An 18,197-nucleotide genomic window follows, 5' to 3' on the forward strand; every position below is an offset into this window, starting at 1 on the left:
TATGTACTCAACAGTCGTTTAATTAAGAATCAATCACCTGAGGAAGCACAGAACACAGGTTGTGACAAAGGCTGTGTTATAGTGCTTTTCTAGTACTTTTCAGCTTCAGGTGCCACCAGGCTGGGGCTGGCAAAGCCATGTTGCCAAGTTCTGCCTCTTTACAGGCCACACCATCATTCACAGGATCTGGCACCTTTGCCACCACAGAATCACAATTCAGCCACAAATGCCAGTGCTGCAATCAGAATTCACTTGGATCACAGCACACATCTATATATAAAAGCCAGGCTCTAGATTCCCCTGTTGTAGAAGAACTCTGTTTCTTCTGTAGATGACAGAATTTCCGGTTCAAGGTCTGCTCGCTTTATCTGCAATGTAGGAAAAAAGGGAATCAGCACCACCATGGATTGGTAAATGGATGTTAAATCCTTCTTACTGCATTGCACTTTGCACAAATTCAAGAACTGCATTTGGGACTTGAGGCTCTTTGTTTATCTGGGGATTTGAGGAATTTTTTGTTGTTGTTTGGGTTTGTTTTTTTGTTTTTTTTCTTTTCTCCTCCAACATTTGCTGTATGTGCACACATATGGGAAGAAATACTTATTATTTGAAAATAGTGGCATTATCTTTGTTCACTATAGAACCACAGAATCATTTCGGTGTGGAAAGACCTTTAAATCACCAAATCCTGCTGTAAACATATTTGGGTGACACACAGGAGAACTTCTGCTGTGGGCTGGGAAGCCCAAAGGGCATCAGCCATCCCTAATCTCAGTACATAATTCCTCAAAAGTCCCCTCATTTATGTTCAGTTTGCTTTGCTGTCATAAGAGATAAGGAAATCTAAAAAAAAAAAAATGCCAGAAAGTTTAGGCAAATAAAAGAAACCACTGAAAACTGCAAAAGCCCAGTCTGTGATTTGCTAAGAATATTCACAGAGAGGAAACAAATGCGGAGATGCTCCCCTCTCATTTGTCCTTTTCCAAAGCCCAAGGTTCAGGAGCTACATCCTCCATTAAAAACCTGCCAGGAAACGATTCTGTTCTCTCCCAGGGAACAGATTACACTTCCCAGTTCAGCAAGGCAGGGTGAAGAGATGTCACATGTGAGCAGGTTTACCTCTCCAGTGAGCTCGTGCTGACTTTGTAAAAAAAAAAAACTCTCATCTTTCCTTTCTCCTGCAGGACTGAATGCAGTGCTGGAAGAGCCTTGGTTTAAATCTTCAACATACTTTTCCTGACCTTGCTTGCTTCAGACTGTTGTGAAAGTCTGATAAATCTACACTGAAAAGTGTAAATATAAATAACACACAATGCAACTCAGACCTCAGAAGTCCTGTGAGCCTCTGCCTGGTACATGGGCCTTCACAAGCAGCCTCTCTGCTGCCCCATTTCATATGTACCGCATTAATCCTGTTGATTTTTTTATACATGGCTTTCAGACTCCTGGCCATAGTTCTGAAAGGCTTATTTAATGTCACAATAATCTTAAACCAATTCATCTGAAAGGACTTACCTCCCCACACTGTGGGAACATACTAAATGAGGCTGGTAGCATCCCTGCTAGGACTGACATAATCACAAACATCCTCACTGAACCCAAAGCACGAGGATTTTTAACGAATCTTGCTCTGTCCAAGACATTGAAAAAAGTATGTCAGTATATTGAAAATTAGCCTGACAGTAACACAAAGAGCATTAGCTACTATTTTACTGGTTGAAATTATACTGAAATTAGTAATAATCTAAGCTTATGGTTCCTAAAGATGTTTCCTTACTTCATTTCCTATGTTCTTACTCTTAACTTCCTGTGCTTTCCCTTTGTTTTGTGCTTGCCTGCAGCATTTTCCAAGCCCAGACTGTCAAGATTAGGAAAACAAGCAGCAAGATCAAAGTGACAAAAGAAAAGAAAGTAGTGCTTTAAAGTGGCTCAGTTCCTTGATTAAGATTTTTCTTGCATTACCCTCTTTCCTTACACACTTAGTTCCTGTGGGCAGCCCTATTTTGCCTTGTGCAAAAATTTATCACTTGACATATAGATTTAAAATTTTGTTTTACATCTGCATTTGTCTTCTGGTAACAGGAGTCCCTTAAACTGACAGGAAATCAATTTAGGCAACGTCAAACGACCTGACAGAGATGATCCCTATCTGTACTATTTACATGACAAAGATCATGACCTAAAGCTCAGGGCAGGCTAAGAATCCCCTCATAAAGCATACAATGTATTCTTCCTAGGATACAGGGATTTAAATGTTGAAAAGCAAGAACATGTTTTACAATAGGTGGAAAACTATCTGGAAGTTGGGATCTGGCTTTAGTTGCAAATTCAAGTTCCACATTACCTCTTCAAAAATGCAAACCTAAGCTAAGTGCTGTGAACAACCTTGATATAGAAATTGAAACTCAAATTTTAAGTTAGGGAACTGGAGGGAGGTAGGAAGGTGCTGGAAAACAGCCTACCAGGAAAGCACATACATGTTTTCTGCATGGGAGCAGAGAGGAAAACCTCATTCCTGCAAACCCTTGGAGCATGGGTTCAGACATAACCAGATTCACTTAAGGATCTCAAAGAATCACAGCAGTTCAACAGTAACTTCCCACATCATCACTTCCTCCAAGGCAAGCAATACTGCAAACCCAAGGAAAAATCTGGCAAATGCTAACAGCCAGACTGAAAACCAGAGTACCACTGAGCAGGCACCCCCAGCCTCTTGCAGTGCCCCTCACCTCTGCACACAGTACATGAGCACTTCTGGCAGGAAGAACGTTGTCCCAAACAAGACCCCTCTGGACAATGCAGTCTCCATAACAGCCTTCAGTGAGAGAGCAAAACAAGTGTTGTCAAAAGAGTGCTCTGGGCAGCTTCAAACACTGCCTTGCTTCCCTGAGTGCTTTTTTGTCTTTCACTCTGGAGTTTAAAGCAATAAGGGATAACACCTCTTAGAGGAATTCTTTCTTAAATGGAAATTAAGAGGCAAATACTCTGCTTATGACAGAGAAATTCCTTAAATTCCTTAAAAAGAAGATGAAACTACTGATGAGTTTTCCTGCCATGATCATAATTTTGCTAAGATTTGTTTTTCTAAGTTGTGCTGCATTTCAAACAATTGGTTATACCTTCTGGGCATCCTAACTAGCCTGTGTTAAATCTGAAGTTCTCTCTCCAGCTGTCCCCAAATCCTTATGCTCATGCAGTTGTTTCCACAATACAGGAAGTGTCTCATCAGAAGATCCAAGAGTTTTATCTCCTTCTGGAGGTGATGAGGGAAAACAGAGATGTCTGTGCCAGTGTCTCTGGTCCTCAGTATATTGGTCTGGGGAGGCAGCCAACCCTTGATGACACAAAAGTTGTGGAATGTGGTTCCAGAGACCTAATCCAAGCCTGGCCAAAGATTCAGCACCTGATGTGGGATTCATTATTCAAGATATCCCTATCTACTCTCAGCATCACATTCTGTTCTTAGCAGGGAATGAAAGGCAAGTCAAAAAAGCTCTCCATCCCCTCACCTACCTTCTCACCAGCCTTCTTAGACACTCCTATAACCTTGCCATTCCTGTCCATCACTTCTATCCCATTCTCAAATTCTGGGCTTCTCACCACTGACACAGTAAATGCACTTGTCAAACCTGCAGGGTTAAAGGGGATATTGCTTTAATAGATCCAAAAGGACTGCCTCAATAGTAACACTCATAACGATGTGCATTTTACATTTCCAGTTCAATAGTTCACAACTGAATAACCTGACAGCTTCAAAAGACACTGCCCCATGAAAATCTATTTGGGATCTGAATCTTTGTTTGAAACTTAAGAGAGACTGCAAGGCTTCAGTCCTAAAAAGTGCTTTGTCATCATGGATCCAGAGCTTTGAAAATCATTTCTATCCAGCTCAAACCATGAGTGCTTTGTCTTAAGAGAAAGTGGAGGGATTTCTGCTGTGGTTAGGTTTTGTCCTGCTCAGCATAAAATCCAGCACAGAAGACAAAATCCTGAAAGGAACAGAGTTTCAGAAAAGGCTGCATCCTGCATTGAAAGGAAGGCCATAGACTGTCAAACTGACCTTGCTTGAAATAAGAGATTGCTCTTTTTAATAGCTCTTGGTAGGGCTATTCAATAAAGACATCAGTGTACCAGAGGAAACTTTGCAAATGCTGGACTACCATTAATTGATTACCCTCAGGCTTCCCTCTACATTTCAGAAAATGGAAGTACATTTAACACCTGCTTCAAAGGAAGCAAGTGAGAAACCTCTAATGTAAGACCTCAGAAAGATCTGAGTAGGCATCTCACATAATTTGAAACAGAGGAGATGATGCATTTTAATTTTAGCAATTTTCCCTTAAGAAAGGCAAAAATTTTCTATTTGGCAATAGAAACACAATTAACGACATTAACCAGTTAAACTTGTCCTGGTGAAACTTCACCATGGCAGTAGAGTTGTCACTGTAATGAACTGAGTCCCACTCTCCTTGCAAGATTAATAACACCCTGCTAGAACACATCTCACTTTCTGCACTCCCAGAGCGATGTCGCACTCTGGTGTCACAGATGTGCCACACCAGGTCATGGCAGTGCCGCTGTTACTGCCCTCCTGATCTGTCCTGGTGCTTTCAGGTACGTGTACAAAGGGCACAAGAGTGCTCTGCCGCTCTGAAACTAAACCCAGCAAGAATCCAGTGAGGTTGGGGACTGTGCAGTGAGAGCTGTCTCCCACAGAAAGGAGTGGGCCAGTAAAGGCAGCCAGGGAAGAAACAGTGAGACCACAACTGTGCAAAAGCAAGAAAACCCTACAGTCAGACAGGCAAATGGCCCTCAGGCCAGCTGCACGATGCAGTTTGTTTCTACTCACCAAACAGAGGAGCAGGGAGAAGTTTTTTGACGACAAGTTGCATTAATGAGCTCTTCAGCACATAACGATTCATGAAGGCAAGAGGGAGAGCCTAAGGCATGGAGAGGAAACAGGCACCCTCCATTGAAAAAATGTGCAGCATTAGGAAAATAAATCTGTGACTTAGTAAGTAGTTAACATCTATGAAAATAAACAAATGCCTTGGTTTAACGTTCCAACAAAATATACGCCTACTCTAGTTAAAGAAGGTGCTCGTAACCACGCTTTTAGGTAAGATTTAAAAACATGATAAATAAAGCATTCAACATTATTACATAGAGGACAGAAGCAGGGAGAATACAAGGACAGAAAAAAGAAAATAATAACCTCTGACTAATATTCCTTGGAAATTTTATCCAACTGCATTTTGTCACACATTCCTCTCTCCCCCAAACAGGAAATCTGGTTTGCTTCTGTATTTTTCCTGATTCTCTGCAGTTTCAGCCCAATTCTATATTCCCATAATATACTTGCAGGAAGTTTCATCTAGGAATAAAGGTCTAGGACACCAGCTGGTCCTCTAAGACTCCTTTGAAAGACAAAGGGCAGCACTCCCACAATGACCCATGGGCAGGGCTGCCTCCTCAGATTTCTGTAAGCCCTGAGCAACCCTAGCCAGCTGTTCTGCCCTGCAGTGGGCAGAGGTGAAACGCCCTCTAAAAGAAGCAAAAACCATCACATTTTTCTGCCAGAAGCTTATGAAAATCACTTCATGTGGGGGGCAAGGAGAGGCATCACAGAGACATCTACACTTGTGATGAGTGTCATGATGAGCTCATTTTGACGTAGCAAACTCCAGAAACCACAAATTCCTATTCCAGCAGAGAGCACAGGGTGAGCTCCCTTCTGGAAGACTTATTTCCCTGCATCCAGTGCAGTATTTGCATGACCATGCTGCTCCTGGGATCTGAGCAAACACTGTCCAGTACTTGCAGATCTCACCCCTTATTTGGAGTTGGATCTCTTCCACAGCACCACATCAAAAATCAGCTACAACACCCCAGTGGCTCACTCTGTGTTTGTAAACACTGGCCAGTTTCTCTCACCACCTGTTTGCTAAGCTTGCAAAACAATAAAGAAAATGACACAAGAGGAAGCATCAGGGGAAGCCACATAAAATAATGGCTGACAGATAATCAGAAAGTATTCTGAACAGTTCTGTGGCAAGACATCAGAGTAGAGCACCAGAGCACAGTCCTGAAGGATATCTGGCACTGTGGTTACCTCAGTGCCTACTCCTTCTCAGGAGATCTTCTTAGGAAAGCAATCACTGAGCAAATACTTACACCAACACAGGCTGAATAGGAAATGGCTAACAAGCCAAGAAAGATCTGCTTTTGATGAAGTGAGTATTCCTAAGGACAGAAAAAACAAACTGCATAAGTATATTGTAAAACACTTGCAAATCAAGTTCAAAATGGCATTTGCACAATTAAGATGATAACAAAAATAAAAATCAACACTCACTTCAGCCTTTGGGGTGCCATTTCCATTTACCAGAGTGAATGCTGTGGTGTATGTGTGAAACACAAACTGCAGAAACAAGAGATTGTAAGAAAAATTGAATTCAGGATTGAGACTAGATGACCTGTAAAAGTAGAAAGTAAGAGGCAATTACCTGCCAAAATAAAGAATGCTTTGCCCGGCTCTGAACAGATGAAACAATGACCTAAGAGGAAAAATACATAAGAAAATGAGGTTTGAAGAGTGTAAAGGTTTTTGGTGCAGGAGCACCAGTAGAACTGCTGGGGAACCACTGGCAGCAGTGTCAAAGGCTCCAGCTGGTGCCCAGAGCCATCAGCCTTGGTTCTAGGCTATCACAGTCTCATGTTACAGAGGTGACATGCTCATTTTTCTATTCAATAGAAAGCACACAGACAGGTATAAAACACAGACAGATAGTGGTAAAACATTATGTGCAAGAATATCACAGCAAGATGCTTTCTTACCCAAAAGAAAAATGCATTTGTGCCAGTGAAGCTTAAATAGATGCAAATAAAATAACTAAGGTAGCAAAAGTGTAATTAAAGAAATGATTGAGAAAAAGATTGGTTTTGCTGGGGATATGAATACAAACTTAGATCTAAAACCAAAGATTTTAGGAGTTAATTCCAATCTTCTTCTCAAATTCAGACAGTGAATAAGAACTTCAGTTTTAATAAACCACAACCATTCTTGAGGTATCACGCTCAAGGTGTGGAACACTTTCAAAAAACAGAGTCAATCAAGATAAGAATAAAAATATTGAATAAGAGAAAGGCTGAGAATCTCCAAAGCCTCAGAGAAGGATCAGTAATTCATTTAATATTAGTGGATCAACCATCTTTATTATTAATGCAAACACTGACTCTAATAATATCTATAAGAGTGCATTAAACTGCAAATATAAAAGTATTTCTACTCATTTTATTTCTGCTATTAATGAATTTAACAGCCATCAATTTAACAGCCATCAAGACTTTCATTGTACTTTCTAGCAGTGCCATGTAAGTTCATGCTGTAATGTCTGTATGGAATGACATATCTAAGGATGTGCACTCATAGGCCAAGCCCAAACCCAAAGAATCTAAACAAATAAATATGCACATAATTACAGCTACAAATTTTATGAAACCACATGGTGCCATTTTTTGAGCACAATAACAAGAGTTCACTTTTATATCTTTGATAATTTACTGACAACACCATTTCCTACTTGCAAATGCACCATCTACATAAGAAAAAAATCATATTCTGGATCTGAGACACAGAATGTAAGGCTCCAACTCCTTCCCACTGCAGTTCCAGATTTTTGAGGCTGAACAGACCAAACCCAGGCCTTGCTCTCATTGCTGAGTGATCTCACCTTGCATCAGAAAGCTGTCCTTCACACATGAACAATCTCTTGGAATGCTGCTGGAGAAGGGTAACTAACAGCTTTGGACTTCAGGAAGATTCTCTCAGGCCTCGATTTCCAGGTTACTCAGCACTTCCCATAAAACAGATATCTTTCAAACAGCTTGTGCTGAAGCTACAGTAGAGCCCCAAAACTTCTATTCCCTCCCTCCACCCTCTGGCTATGGAAAATGGGAGACTTGCTGGATGCACACTGGCATCTGTCATGATTACTCACCAAGGGAAGAGTTATGGGCATGAAAGCTAAAAAGAAAGAAAACTTTATTTCAGTAAAATTAACGTCTGTGAGTGCAGATGGATGGTCTTGAGCAGAAATTTCCCCTAACTTCCCCTGTCTACTTCCATCTCCAAGCAAAAACCTGCCCACAAACCCCAGCATCACCATTAACTCCAACCCTAAGCTTTATCTCTCACTCCTCACTTAAGAAGCCACAATCCCAGATTTCACAGCCAAAAGGAGCCCTCATGAGCTCCCCTCACCAGGGCTGCTTGGAAAGCAAATAACTGAACACAAGTTCAGCTCTCTGTTCAAAAAGAGAGGTATAACAAAAGCTGCCACAGTTATGAGTGGTCACAGGAGATAATGAGTAAATAGCCTCAGTATGGTTGTATCTCATTAACAATCTGTGCTGCTTAAAAAAACCCTAAGCACACTTGATCTGTCACCAGAAAGTAAATTCATCCAGCAGCCACAGCCATCAAGGGAAATACTTAAATTATAGCAGACACTTAAATGTGGAGGGATTTGGGAACTCATTCTGCAGCAACAAGAAGCAGAGACTAATCAGTGTTTCCATCTACATGAGAAGATTATCCCAGGGAGAAATTCCTCAACAGGAGCATAGGAAAAAATAAAAAAATATTTAACACATATAACAATGCAACTAACAGAAGAATCTGCTTGCTTTTCTATATGGAGAGTGCCACTGTGGTGTCACAGCAACTATTTACCAGGAGCTATTCCCCCTGATGCTTCAATCACACAAATAAAATTTCACGTAAGTGAACCTACCAGGAGGTCTAAACAAAACAGGAATTATCTTGTCTGTATCAGGATGTATGCTGGACTTAAAAAAAAAAAAAAGCAAATTAGAACATCTTTGCCATACTTGAATAAGGGAAAAAAAAATTCATCCAAATGTTTTGTAAACTTACCAGGCTTAGCAAGAAGGCTTGTTTAGTCTACAACAGTTGGAAAATTAGGTTAGTAATTGAATTTCTTAAGAGGCTGGGTAAAATCTTCTTTCTAAATTTATTCTATGTCTTTTTCTCATCACTTCCTTTTATACAAAGTATACATATTTATACATCCCTTTAATTATATTTTCCTCTAAAATGCCTCTCCTGTTGAATATAAAGCACTCACATCCCATGGGCTGTGTAACACACTAAGCACACACTAAGGCAGAACAGAAGGTTAATTTTAAAAAGTTAAAACTAGTAGGTATTTTAAAACATAAAACAACAATTAAATATGGCTAAACACTTATGTTAAGACTTTACTGAAGTCCAAAATACCTGATTATTCTGTATGGGCTCACTTAGGGTCTTCTCATTGTTTTGTATTAATAACCTGGTTCTTTGTATTTCATTCTGTATTTGAGAAAAAAAAAAACAAAACAAACAAAACTCCCTCAGATTTCAATATTCTGGATGCAATATATCAGCTATAAAACACTGCAAATACAAACCTAAAAGCTAATGATGCACCTCTCCCTCACCTGAGCAGTGAAAGCAAGAACACACCTAGACACAATGAATTCACAATCATAGAAACTTTTAAATTTTAAATTATTGGGATAATTCAACTGCTGGTACAGCAGCCATGGTCTGAGCAGGGCTGCTGAGATGGTTGTGCCTAGGAATGTCCCTTGGTTTGTGTGATCAGATATAGAAGTGCACACACGAGTATTTCTGTTTATTGTATATTTGTGGAACGCTTCGGGTTGGGAGGGACCTTGAATCCCACCCAGTGCCACCCCTGCCAGGGCAGGGACACCTTCCCAAACCCCGTCCAACCCGGCCTTGGGCACTGCCAGGGATCCAGGGGCAGCCACAGCTGCTCTGGGCACCTGTGCCAGGGCCTGCCCACCCACACAGGAACAAATTTCTTTCTGCTATATCATCTAAACTTCCTCTCTGTCAGTTTAAAGCCATTCCCCCTTGTCCTATCACCCCGTGTCCTTGTCCAAAGCATCTCCCCAGCTCTCTTGCAGCCCCTTCAGGCACCGGAACATTACATTTGCTGCTAAATTCCTCACGTATTTCCTCTCCTCAGCAGCCCTGCAGTGACCCCGCTCCACAGCCCGGCAAATCCACAATCCCCTCGCTCACCTCGACCCTCCCCGCGCGGTACTCACGGTGGACTTGAGGAGCAGCAGCGGATCCAAGGCGTCCGACCAGAGGAGAAACCTCTGGAAGAAAGACTGAGGGAGACACGTTTGAGAGAGACGAGGCGTTATTTCGGACCGTGCCTAAGCGCGGCCCGTCCCCACACCGCGGCCCGCGCTCCCCACCTGCCCCTCGGCCCTCCAGAAGCACAGCTTGGCGTCCATGGAGCCGCGGCGCCGGAAGCGCGGCCGGGCCGGGTCCGCTGCCGCACGCTCCGCCCGGGCACGGAGCCGCCGCGCCGGGGCCCCGCTGCCGGCAGCGCATGGAGGGGGACGGGCCCCACCGCCTTTTCCCTTTCCAGCGGCCTCCCGCGGGAAGGCAAGGCTCTATCGCCTTTTCCCTTTCCTCCCGCGGGAAGGCAAGGCTCTATGGCCTTTTCCCTTTCCTCCCGCGGGAAGGCAAGGCTCTATCGCCTTTTCCCTTTCCTCCCCCGGGATGGCAGAGCCGGGGAGCCGGGCTGCGGACGGCTGAGGGAGAAGCCCGGCCAGGTGAAGGTCGGGGTGTCCCAGCCCCGCAGGCACAGACCGGCCACTCGAGGTGCGGCAAAAACCAGGCTTATTGGGAAAAATTCCACGGTTATATTTCACAAAACAACCAAACAGCGGGACTGAAAAGATTTCCAAGTAGTGGGACCTGGAGCAGCAGCAGGCACGGCAACACTTCAGGCTCATTTTTTTAATCGTTTGTTACATTGGAGCATTGATCCCCATTATAAAGCTAACTTAGGACTCGGCCACCTTGTGCTGCTTCGCTTAGAGGGACAGAAGATGAAAAACAGAAACCCAGTGAGTGTTGTATTGATCTGTGCAGTCTCCCCACTGTTATAGATACATTTTATATTGTTGGCTTTTCGCAAATATTAAAATGAATGTTATGTGTATGAGAAATTTTGTTGTATTAATATAGTTTTCTTTATTTCTGTTACTGATGAAATTTAGAAATGGTAGTATAATACATATATGTTAGGCTATGGCATAGTATTAAAATAAAAACTGCTTTTTTTTGTATAACCCAAAGACTGAGGAAAAAAAATAGCTAGAGAACTCCTGCATTTGTAAACTACCTTATCCAGATGAAGACAGCAGTGACCAGAACTCTGGGGGAGGAATTTATTGCATTTCTGGTATCAGGGAATGTAAATCTCAATGGCACCAAGAAGACTGATCTATTGGGAAGGGGGCAAGAGAAAACTAAACAGAAGAACACCAAAGATCCTAAGAAGAATGTATGAATATGTATGAGAATTTATGGATATGGAGCAGGGTTCTGTTTTTAAGGGACAATCCTTTGTTAGTAAGGTGTGCTCTCTTGGCTGAATGCAGAGACACCCGGCCGTATTTGTATACTTTATTTTTTTCTCCTAATTGTCTTTTTTATTAAACTTCTAAATTCTATAAAAATTATGTGAACCTCGTTTTTCACACCACGACTTTGTGTCCAGGGGCAGCTGTGAACTGCTGTGAACAAAGGTGTGGGACAGAGCTCCCGAGGCAATGAACAAACACATCCAGTTCCTTCAAAACAGAGAAACGGGGCTTAGGGGGAAAGGGAAAGAAAAGCAAAGCACCACACCTGCTGCTAGGCCACGTTAAGATTATTTTATTATAGCTAGAGCAATGCTACATCAGTTTGAAGCAGTACAAGAGTCAAGCAAATTCAAGTGAAAAGAAACTTGCCATTAAACTCCAGTAAGTGCACTGTGGGGGTTCAAGTTTTTACCAAACCAAAGTAAAGGTCATGCTTGTTAGTGCTCCTGAGTAGCTGCACTGCATCTTTTTTTTTTCTTGAAATGGCACATATTTACATTCATTCCATGTTTTAGTGCATTTACACACAAAACTAATGATTTTTAAATTATTTTTACTTGTTACATTCATCTCTTCCTCTGTAAAATTCATTAAAAACAAACCATGTATCAAAATTCTATCCTTTTATTTCTTCAAATTTTTAATTTTTTTTTGGACAGAATTTTATGTTGTGTGAGAAAACTAAATGCAGGACATTTTCTGGTCCAAAATCAGTTAAAGGGAAAAGCCAGTGGAAGGCAATTGTAACTTGAGTACTTATCACATTCAGGAAGATGATTAATGGTCACAGAAATCCATGAAACTGAAGTTGCAGAAGACAGGAGGAAAGCCTTAGTTTTACCCTTTTAAAGCAAGACAAGGGAGTCAGTAAATATCTCAGAATTTAATTTCTTCTTAAACATGAGAAAATGAGAAATTTTATTTTTATTATTAATTTTTACAATCACAGCAGTTTTCCTAATGTCTTCAGTGGACAAAAGTAAGAGTTTTGTCCACATATTTGAGTGTTTATTTATGCACTTTTTCAAAATATTCTTTGGAACCTTCTGGGCTTGGTTTGATCTGTCAAAAAAATAAAGTTTAGTTATTACTTGGTATAGATACAATAAAAAATTACAATTTGACACTTTATCCAAGAAAATCCATGCATACTTTGTAGAAACAGTAATCTAGTTCTGTTTCTGCACTTGGTTGAAAGACAAAAGCCTAGATCATGCACAACTCCTACTTGAAAATTTTAAGGATAAACCACATTTTTCCTGTTAAATTACGATGCATTAAATAAGTTAAAAAAATCTGAACTCGGTTAATGCAGAGTCCAAGTCAAATCTGGAGTTTTGAACAGAATTTGCATCTCCTGAAAGGAAACCAGTAGCTTTCTTCACAGAAATCCCACACTTAGTATCAGACAAACAAACTAAATTGGCCCAACCAGTAAAAGCTTTGTGTTTAAACAGGCAGAGATTCAGTCAAACACCTCACATCCGAGTGGATGCCAGCCCTTCAGACAAGCAGAAACAGGCCAGTGCCTATCTTTAGGAGGATTATATTTAGCACTGAGCAGGCACTCACCGTTGGGGAGTCTGGAGTCCAGTTAGCTGGGCACACCTCTCCGTGTGTCTCCACGAACTGGAAAGCCTTCACCAGGCGCAGCGTCTCCTCCACGCTGCGCCCCACGGGCAGGTCGTTAACACTCAGGTGCTTGATGACCCCGTTTGGGTCAATGATGAACAGACCTCTGCAATGGAGCAGGAGTTTAGGGAAGGCAAATCATGTTCCAAGGCCAAACACAAGGAACTGGATGCACAATTTCAGCAAGGCTGTTACTCCTAGTTACATGCATCAGGAGCAGAATGACAGCATTTGGTATCTTGTTTGTTAGCAAAGTGATGCACTGCTATGGTACTGTGAAATTACAAACTATGCATAGAGACTATTCAATCCAGGCAGACATAGCAAAGGGAGAACATGTTCCACCTGTACTTCAAAACTGAAAGCTGGCATCCCAAAAGACATGAGTCTTTTTGGTCAAATCTGTAGGTACTGAGTGAAGAGCTGCTTGTGCATTATGCCACTAAATTAAATCCCACTGCATACATGCACATGTGAAAACCAAAGTCCCAATCTTAGCTTACTCATTTACTTAATCTGTCAGTAAGCAAATCAAAGAGTCAAAAGCTCCTGATCCAAAGAGATCAGGAACTAAAGGCCTCCAGAAGACTCCTACCCAATCCACTCAGGACTACTATGGAAAACAGTTATCAGAAATTGCCCTTTTGTGCTGCTCTTTTTCCTTAGTGATACGGAGTTCTCCCCATCTCTCAGAGCAGAAAAGCTGGCTTTTCCTTCACACACTTTCAGCCTGAAGCCCTTCTCAGCTTCATGGCCAGAATGGCCAGTTGCCCTTTTCCTAGGGTGGGATTCAGCCACCCTACTGCAGCAGAAGACATGTCAGAGCCTTCACCTGACACCATTTCCCCACAGGAGGGACAGTGGGCTGTATGTTGGTTAGACTGGGTTGCGTCACAGCACAGCTACCTGCAGTTGAGCCTCACCTCAGTGCTATGCCAGGTCCTTCCAGCAGCACCCCATAATCACGGGAGATCTGTTTCGTGAGGTCTGACAGAATTGGAATATTCATTTTGCCCAAACCACCGCTCTAGAGAACAGAGGAAGGTTTCACTTGGTTACAAAAAGCTCCATAGGATCATCCTTCCTGAGCTGCTGGATTCCCTGTTCTTCAGGGCACAGTAACAACAAAACACAACCACGGCATCTGCTCCATGAAAGGAACCAACTGTGTGCGGTGTTGCTTGGGTTTACTTTGTCTGTTTGCTTTAAAGTATTCAAGAACAGTTTGTTTCTTTAGAAAGCAAAGATTTCTTTTGCACTGAGCATTTTAGAATTACTTATTTTGGTGGTAAGAGGCTACCAATGACAACAGCCATAAATTTCCAGGAAAATTTCCTTTGTGCCCTATTCAGGAGCTTTGAATAGAAGAATTTCTACTGCATATTTACATGGTCAGAATTAAATAGGAGGACCATGGTGCAGAGGGAAGGGAAACAAACCTGTGAACGAACTTTGGAGCACATGTCTGATGAGGAACAATAGGGGAGCTGAGGATATTTAACCTGGAGAAAAGGAGGCTCAGGGGTGACCTTTATCACTCTCTACAACTACCTAAAAGTGGGTGTAGCCAGGTGGGAGTAAGCCTCTTCTCACAGGTAACATAGGACAGGACAAGAGAAAATAGCCTCAAATTGCACCAGGTGAGGTCTATGTCAAATACTATCAAAAATTTCTTCACAGAAAGGATTGTCAGGTACTGGAACAGGCTTCCCAGGGCGTGGGGAAAAAAAACATGTGGATGTGGCACTTGAAGACCTGGTTAGTGTTGAACATGGTGATGGTGGCGGTGGTGAGTTGGACTTCATGATCCTAGAGGTCTTTTCCAACCTCAGCAATTCTATGACTCCAAACACAATGCTCCTACCAGCACACCAGGTATGTCAGAGTTCTGCTGCTCTACTCAGTGCACACATTTTTTTTAGTTTTGCCTCTCACAAATCAATTTAAATACTATTTGAAGAGTCAAACAAGATTTCTTTCAGTTCTGCCACATACTGAGTTTGCAAGAGAGATAAGCTCTCTAACCTTGAAACAAGGCTGGAGTTTGTTAGCTTTGCTATTCTTGGCATCATCAGTGAATCACTGTGTAATCTCAGCCACTCAGACCCTGATCCTGCAAACACTTGTCTGCAACAGAGTTCCCTACAGAGAGCTTTGAGCACAGATGTCAGAGAAACCAAGGCTTCACCTCTTCTGGGTGTCAGTTTCCTGCCTGTGCCACCATGGAATTATTTCCACCCTGTGGAAAGGGTGTTTTGAGTTGGGCTCCATGATCTTTGTGGGTCCCTTCCAACTCAGAATAGCCTGTGCATCTGTAAAATACTATGTGCACCACTGACATACCCTGAACACCTTTGGGATAAAGCTGTGAAATCAGGCCACAGTCACACTGCTGAGCTTTGAACAAAGCATGCAGAAAAGAAATACTCTTTGACAGGCTCAGCCAAGGTGTGTTAAATCCAGCAAACTCTCCTCCCTCCCCTGTGTGTTCCAGTGGTGCCCAGCCTGCAGCACTCCTGCACACTGTCCACACAGGCTGGGACGGATGGCACAGGTGCTTCTGCACCTTCCTGGGACACCTGTGGTTCTCTACAGCTACCTAAACCAGGGAGATGCTTTATGTTGTCAAAAGCAGGTATTTTTAAATACATCTGAAAGAGGCTCCTCTCCAGTAAAAGGCTGTCTTCATCACTTTCCTTTCCTAAACTAAGCCAAAACCTCCAGTTGTACTGCAAGAACAGAACCCTTTCTGTTAAAAAAGGTGAAACTGGTGATTCTTCTGCTTCCATCCTGAAGCCACCGCTGTTGGGTGCTTGTTCACAGTAATGACTGAACAGCTGCTGCTCTTTTTCGTTGATAGTTTTTGTGCATTATCAGCTGTCACAGGCATCTTAGGACGGTGATATGTAAACTGAACATTTGTCTTTTGAGATAAATGTAAAAGGATACAATGTTATCAACAAGGCTATCATCATAGCAAAACAAGTTAAATACTCAAACCAAATAATTAAGAAAAAGAGAAAGAAAACAAAAGACAGATGTCAGAATTATGTCATTAAATGTGAAAGTTGATTGCATATGACTTGAGGAACTCAATTATACTAAAATATATATTAAAAATTATATTAAAAATCAGCATTGGCATACTTATTTATTCAACTCTTCTACTCTGGAGCTCTTGTGAAAATAAACCAAACCAACGGAGAAAGCCCTAAAAAGATATTCGATTCGTACCTTCCGTGGTGTGTTTATCCAGGCCAGATGAGTAAAATGAGAGTCCACTGAAACAGCCACCACTTCACAGTTCACGTCACGAAATTCATTTGCTTTGTTGCTGAAAGCCACAATTTCCGTGGGGCAGACAAAGGTGCTGGTGGGAAGACAGATCAGGCTGTAATAATTCTGCTGTCTTCTCTAGAGAAGACTCTCATGTGTGTTTCTAGGCATGAATGCAGCAGAGTGTTTTCTTTAGACTGTTAATTTTAGCCATGTTTCCTACTCAAGATTAGTTTCAGTCTCAAACCAACAGCCACAGAGTTAGCACACCAGTTACCATCTCTGAATTTTAGACAAATTCCTTACAAAGATGGAAAAACTGTCTTTGCTAGAGACTCTCTGGACAGAGTTTTTTGAAACTACAGCAGAAAGGTCTGCAGGTTAAATCCTTCTCCATGTGCCCACATGCACTAGGATGCTCTTGGCAATTCAAAGCTTCTGAGCAGACTGACCCCCCATCCTGTCATGTTTTGCCATGCGGTTGCAGTTCTGCTTGCCTTGCTGCTTCAAGGACAGAGTCTCCAAGGCAGCTGCAAACTGCACGGCAATGCTCTTATCCCTGGGATGTGACTGTAACAGGAACCACAGCCAGCTCCTGATTCAGTCCCTGCAACTAAAAGATGCTTTTCAGCCACCCTATCCACTGCTTTAACACACAATGGCCGTGTGCTCCCAATCTTATCACTCACGCTCTAGAAACAGCCACATCTGCCCTGCAAGAGTGGCCCAAATCGGGCAAAACCAGAACGACCTGCAGCGCTTATGATGACCTTCAGCAGGGCAGAAGGCCCACAGGCAAGGGGAGAAACCCGCACTCACAAGTCCAGGGGGTAGAAGAAGAGAACCAGGTATTTCCCCTTGAAATCATTTAGGCTCAGCTCCTTGAACTCTCCGTTAACCACGGCCGTTCCCTTGAAGGACGGGGCGTGCTGGGTCACCGCCGCGGCGAACCGCGAGGAGCCTGCGGAAGGGAGAAAGCAGAGCTGCGGGCCGGGCCCGGGGGCGCTGCCGGGGCGCGTCCCCCGCCCGCCCTCCCGCACTTACCGAGGCTGAAGGGGCGGCAGGTGCAGGCCAGGGGCCGTGCCGTCCCCCTCCTCCCGGCGGCGGCAGCCACGGGCACCTGCGGGGACAGGAGGGACAGGGAGGGTGAGGGCGGCGGGGCAGGGCCGGGCCGGGCCGGGCGGGCAGGCCCGCGGGCGGGCCCTCACTCACCGCGGCGCGGAGCAGCCTCCCCAGCGCGGCGGCCATGTCGAGCGGCGGGCGGAGCGGGGCGGGCCGCGGGGCGGGAACCCCAGAGGGGCGGTGAGGGACGCACGGAATTGCTGAATCGATCGCTTTGGGAAAGGCTTCTCGGACCGCGCTGTCAGACCTGTGGCCGGACACCACCGGGTCAGCCAGACCGGGGCATCACAGGCGCGTTCAGTCTTTCCTTGAACATCTTCAGGGATGGTGACTGCACCGCCTCCCTGAGCAGCCCATTCCGATGTCTAATCACCCTTTCTGCGAAGCAATTCTTCCTAATGTCCAACCTAAACCTTCCCTGGCGCAACTTGAGGCCATGTCCTCTTGTCTTTCCATTTGTTACCTGGGAGCAGAGCCCGGCCCCGACCTCTCTTGTCACAGCTGTGGAGAGTGACACAACTGAGCCTCCCCCATCTCACCTGCTCCTCTCAGGACTTGTGCTCCAGACCTTTCTTCAGCTCCGTTCCCTTCTCTGGACCTGCTCCAGCTCCTCAATGTCCGTCCAGAACTGCGGGGCCCAGAATTGGACCCAGCACTCGAGGTGCAGCCTCACCAGTGCCGTGTTC

General features: G+C 43.6%; 2 protein-coding genes across 2 annotated transcripts; both read right to left on the reverse strand.

The window, feature by feature from the left end:
• SFXN4 (sideroflexin 4) lies at nt 1–10,469 on the reverse strand. Its single transcript, XM_058841957.1, has 14 exons — nt 10,300–10,469; nt 10,144–10,209; nt 9,302–9,376; nt 8,939–8,965; nt 8,796–8,850; nt 8,001–8,026; nt 6,507–6,557; nt 6,356–6,421; nt 6,175–6,243; nt 4,850–4,940; nt 3,514–3,629; nt 2,730–2,815; nt 1,516–1,630; nt 1–368 (listed from the first exon to the last, which is right to left on the reverse strand). Exons 1-14 carry the CDS (start codon nt 10,336–10,338, stop codon nt 291–293), a joined length of 960 nt encoding a protein of 319 aa, XP_058697940.1. The 5' UTR covers nt 10,339–10,469; the 3' UTR covers nt 1–290.
• A 1,649-nt stretch (nt 10,470–12,118) lies between these two features.
• On the reverse strand, nt 12,119–17,683 carry PRDX3 (peroxiredoxin 3). The gene is made up of 7 exons (XM_058841958.1): nt 17,602–17,683; nt 17,434–17,509; nt 17,209–17,350; nt 16,348–16,483; nt 14,037–14,140; nt 13,054–13,219; nt 12,119–12,543 (listed from the first exon to the last, which is right to left on the reverse strand). The coding sequence occupies exons 1-7, from the start codon at nt 17,635–17,637 to the stop codon at nt 12,490–12,492; spliced, it is 714 nt and encodes a 237-aa protein (XP_058697941.1). The 5' UTR covers nt 17,638–17,683; the 3' UTR covers nt 12,119–12,489.
• Between the last annotated feature and the right edge of the window lie 514 nt (nt 17,684–18,197).

Source organism: Poecile atricapillus, chromosome 6 (assembly GCF_030490865.1).
Source record: "Poecile atricapillus isolate bPoeAtr1 chromosome 6, bPoeAtr1.hap1, whole genome shotgun sequence".
NCBI lineage: Eukaryota > Metazoa > Chordata > Aves > Passeriformes > Paridae > Poecile > Poecile atricapillus.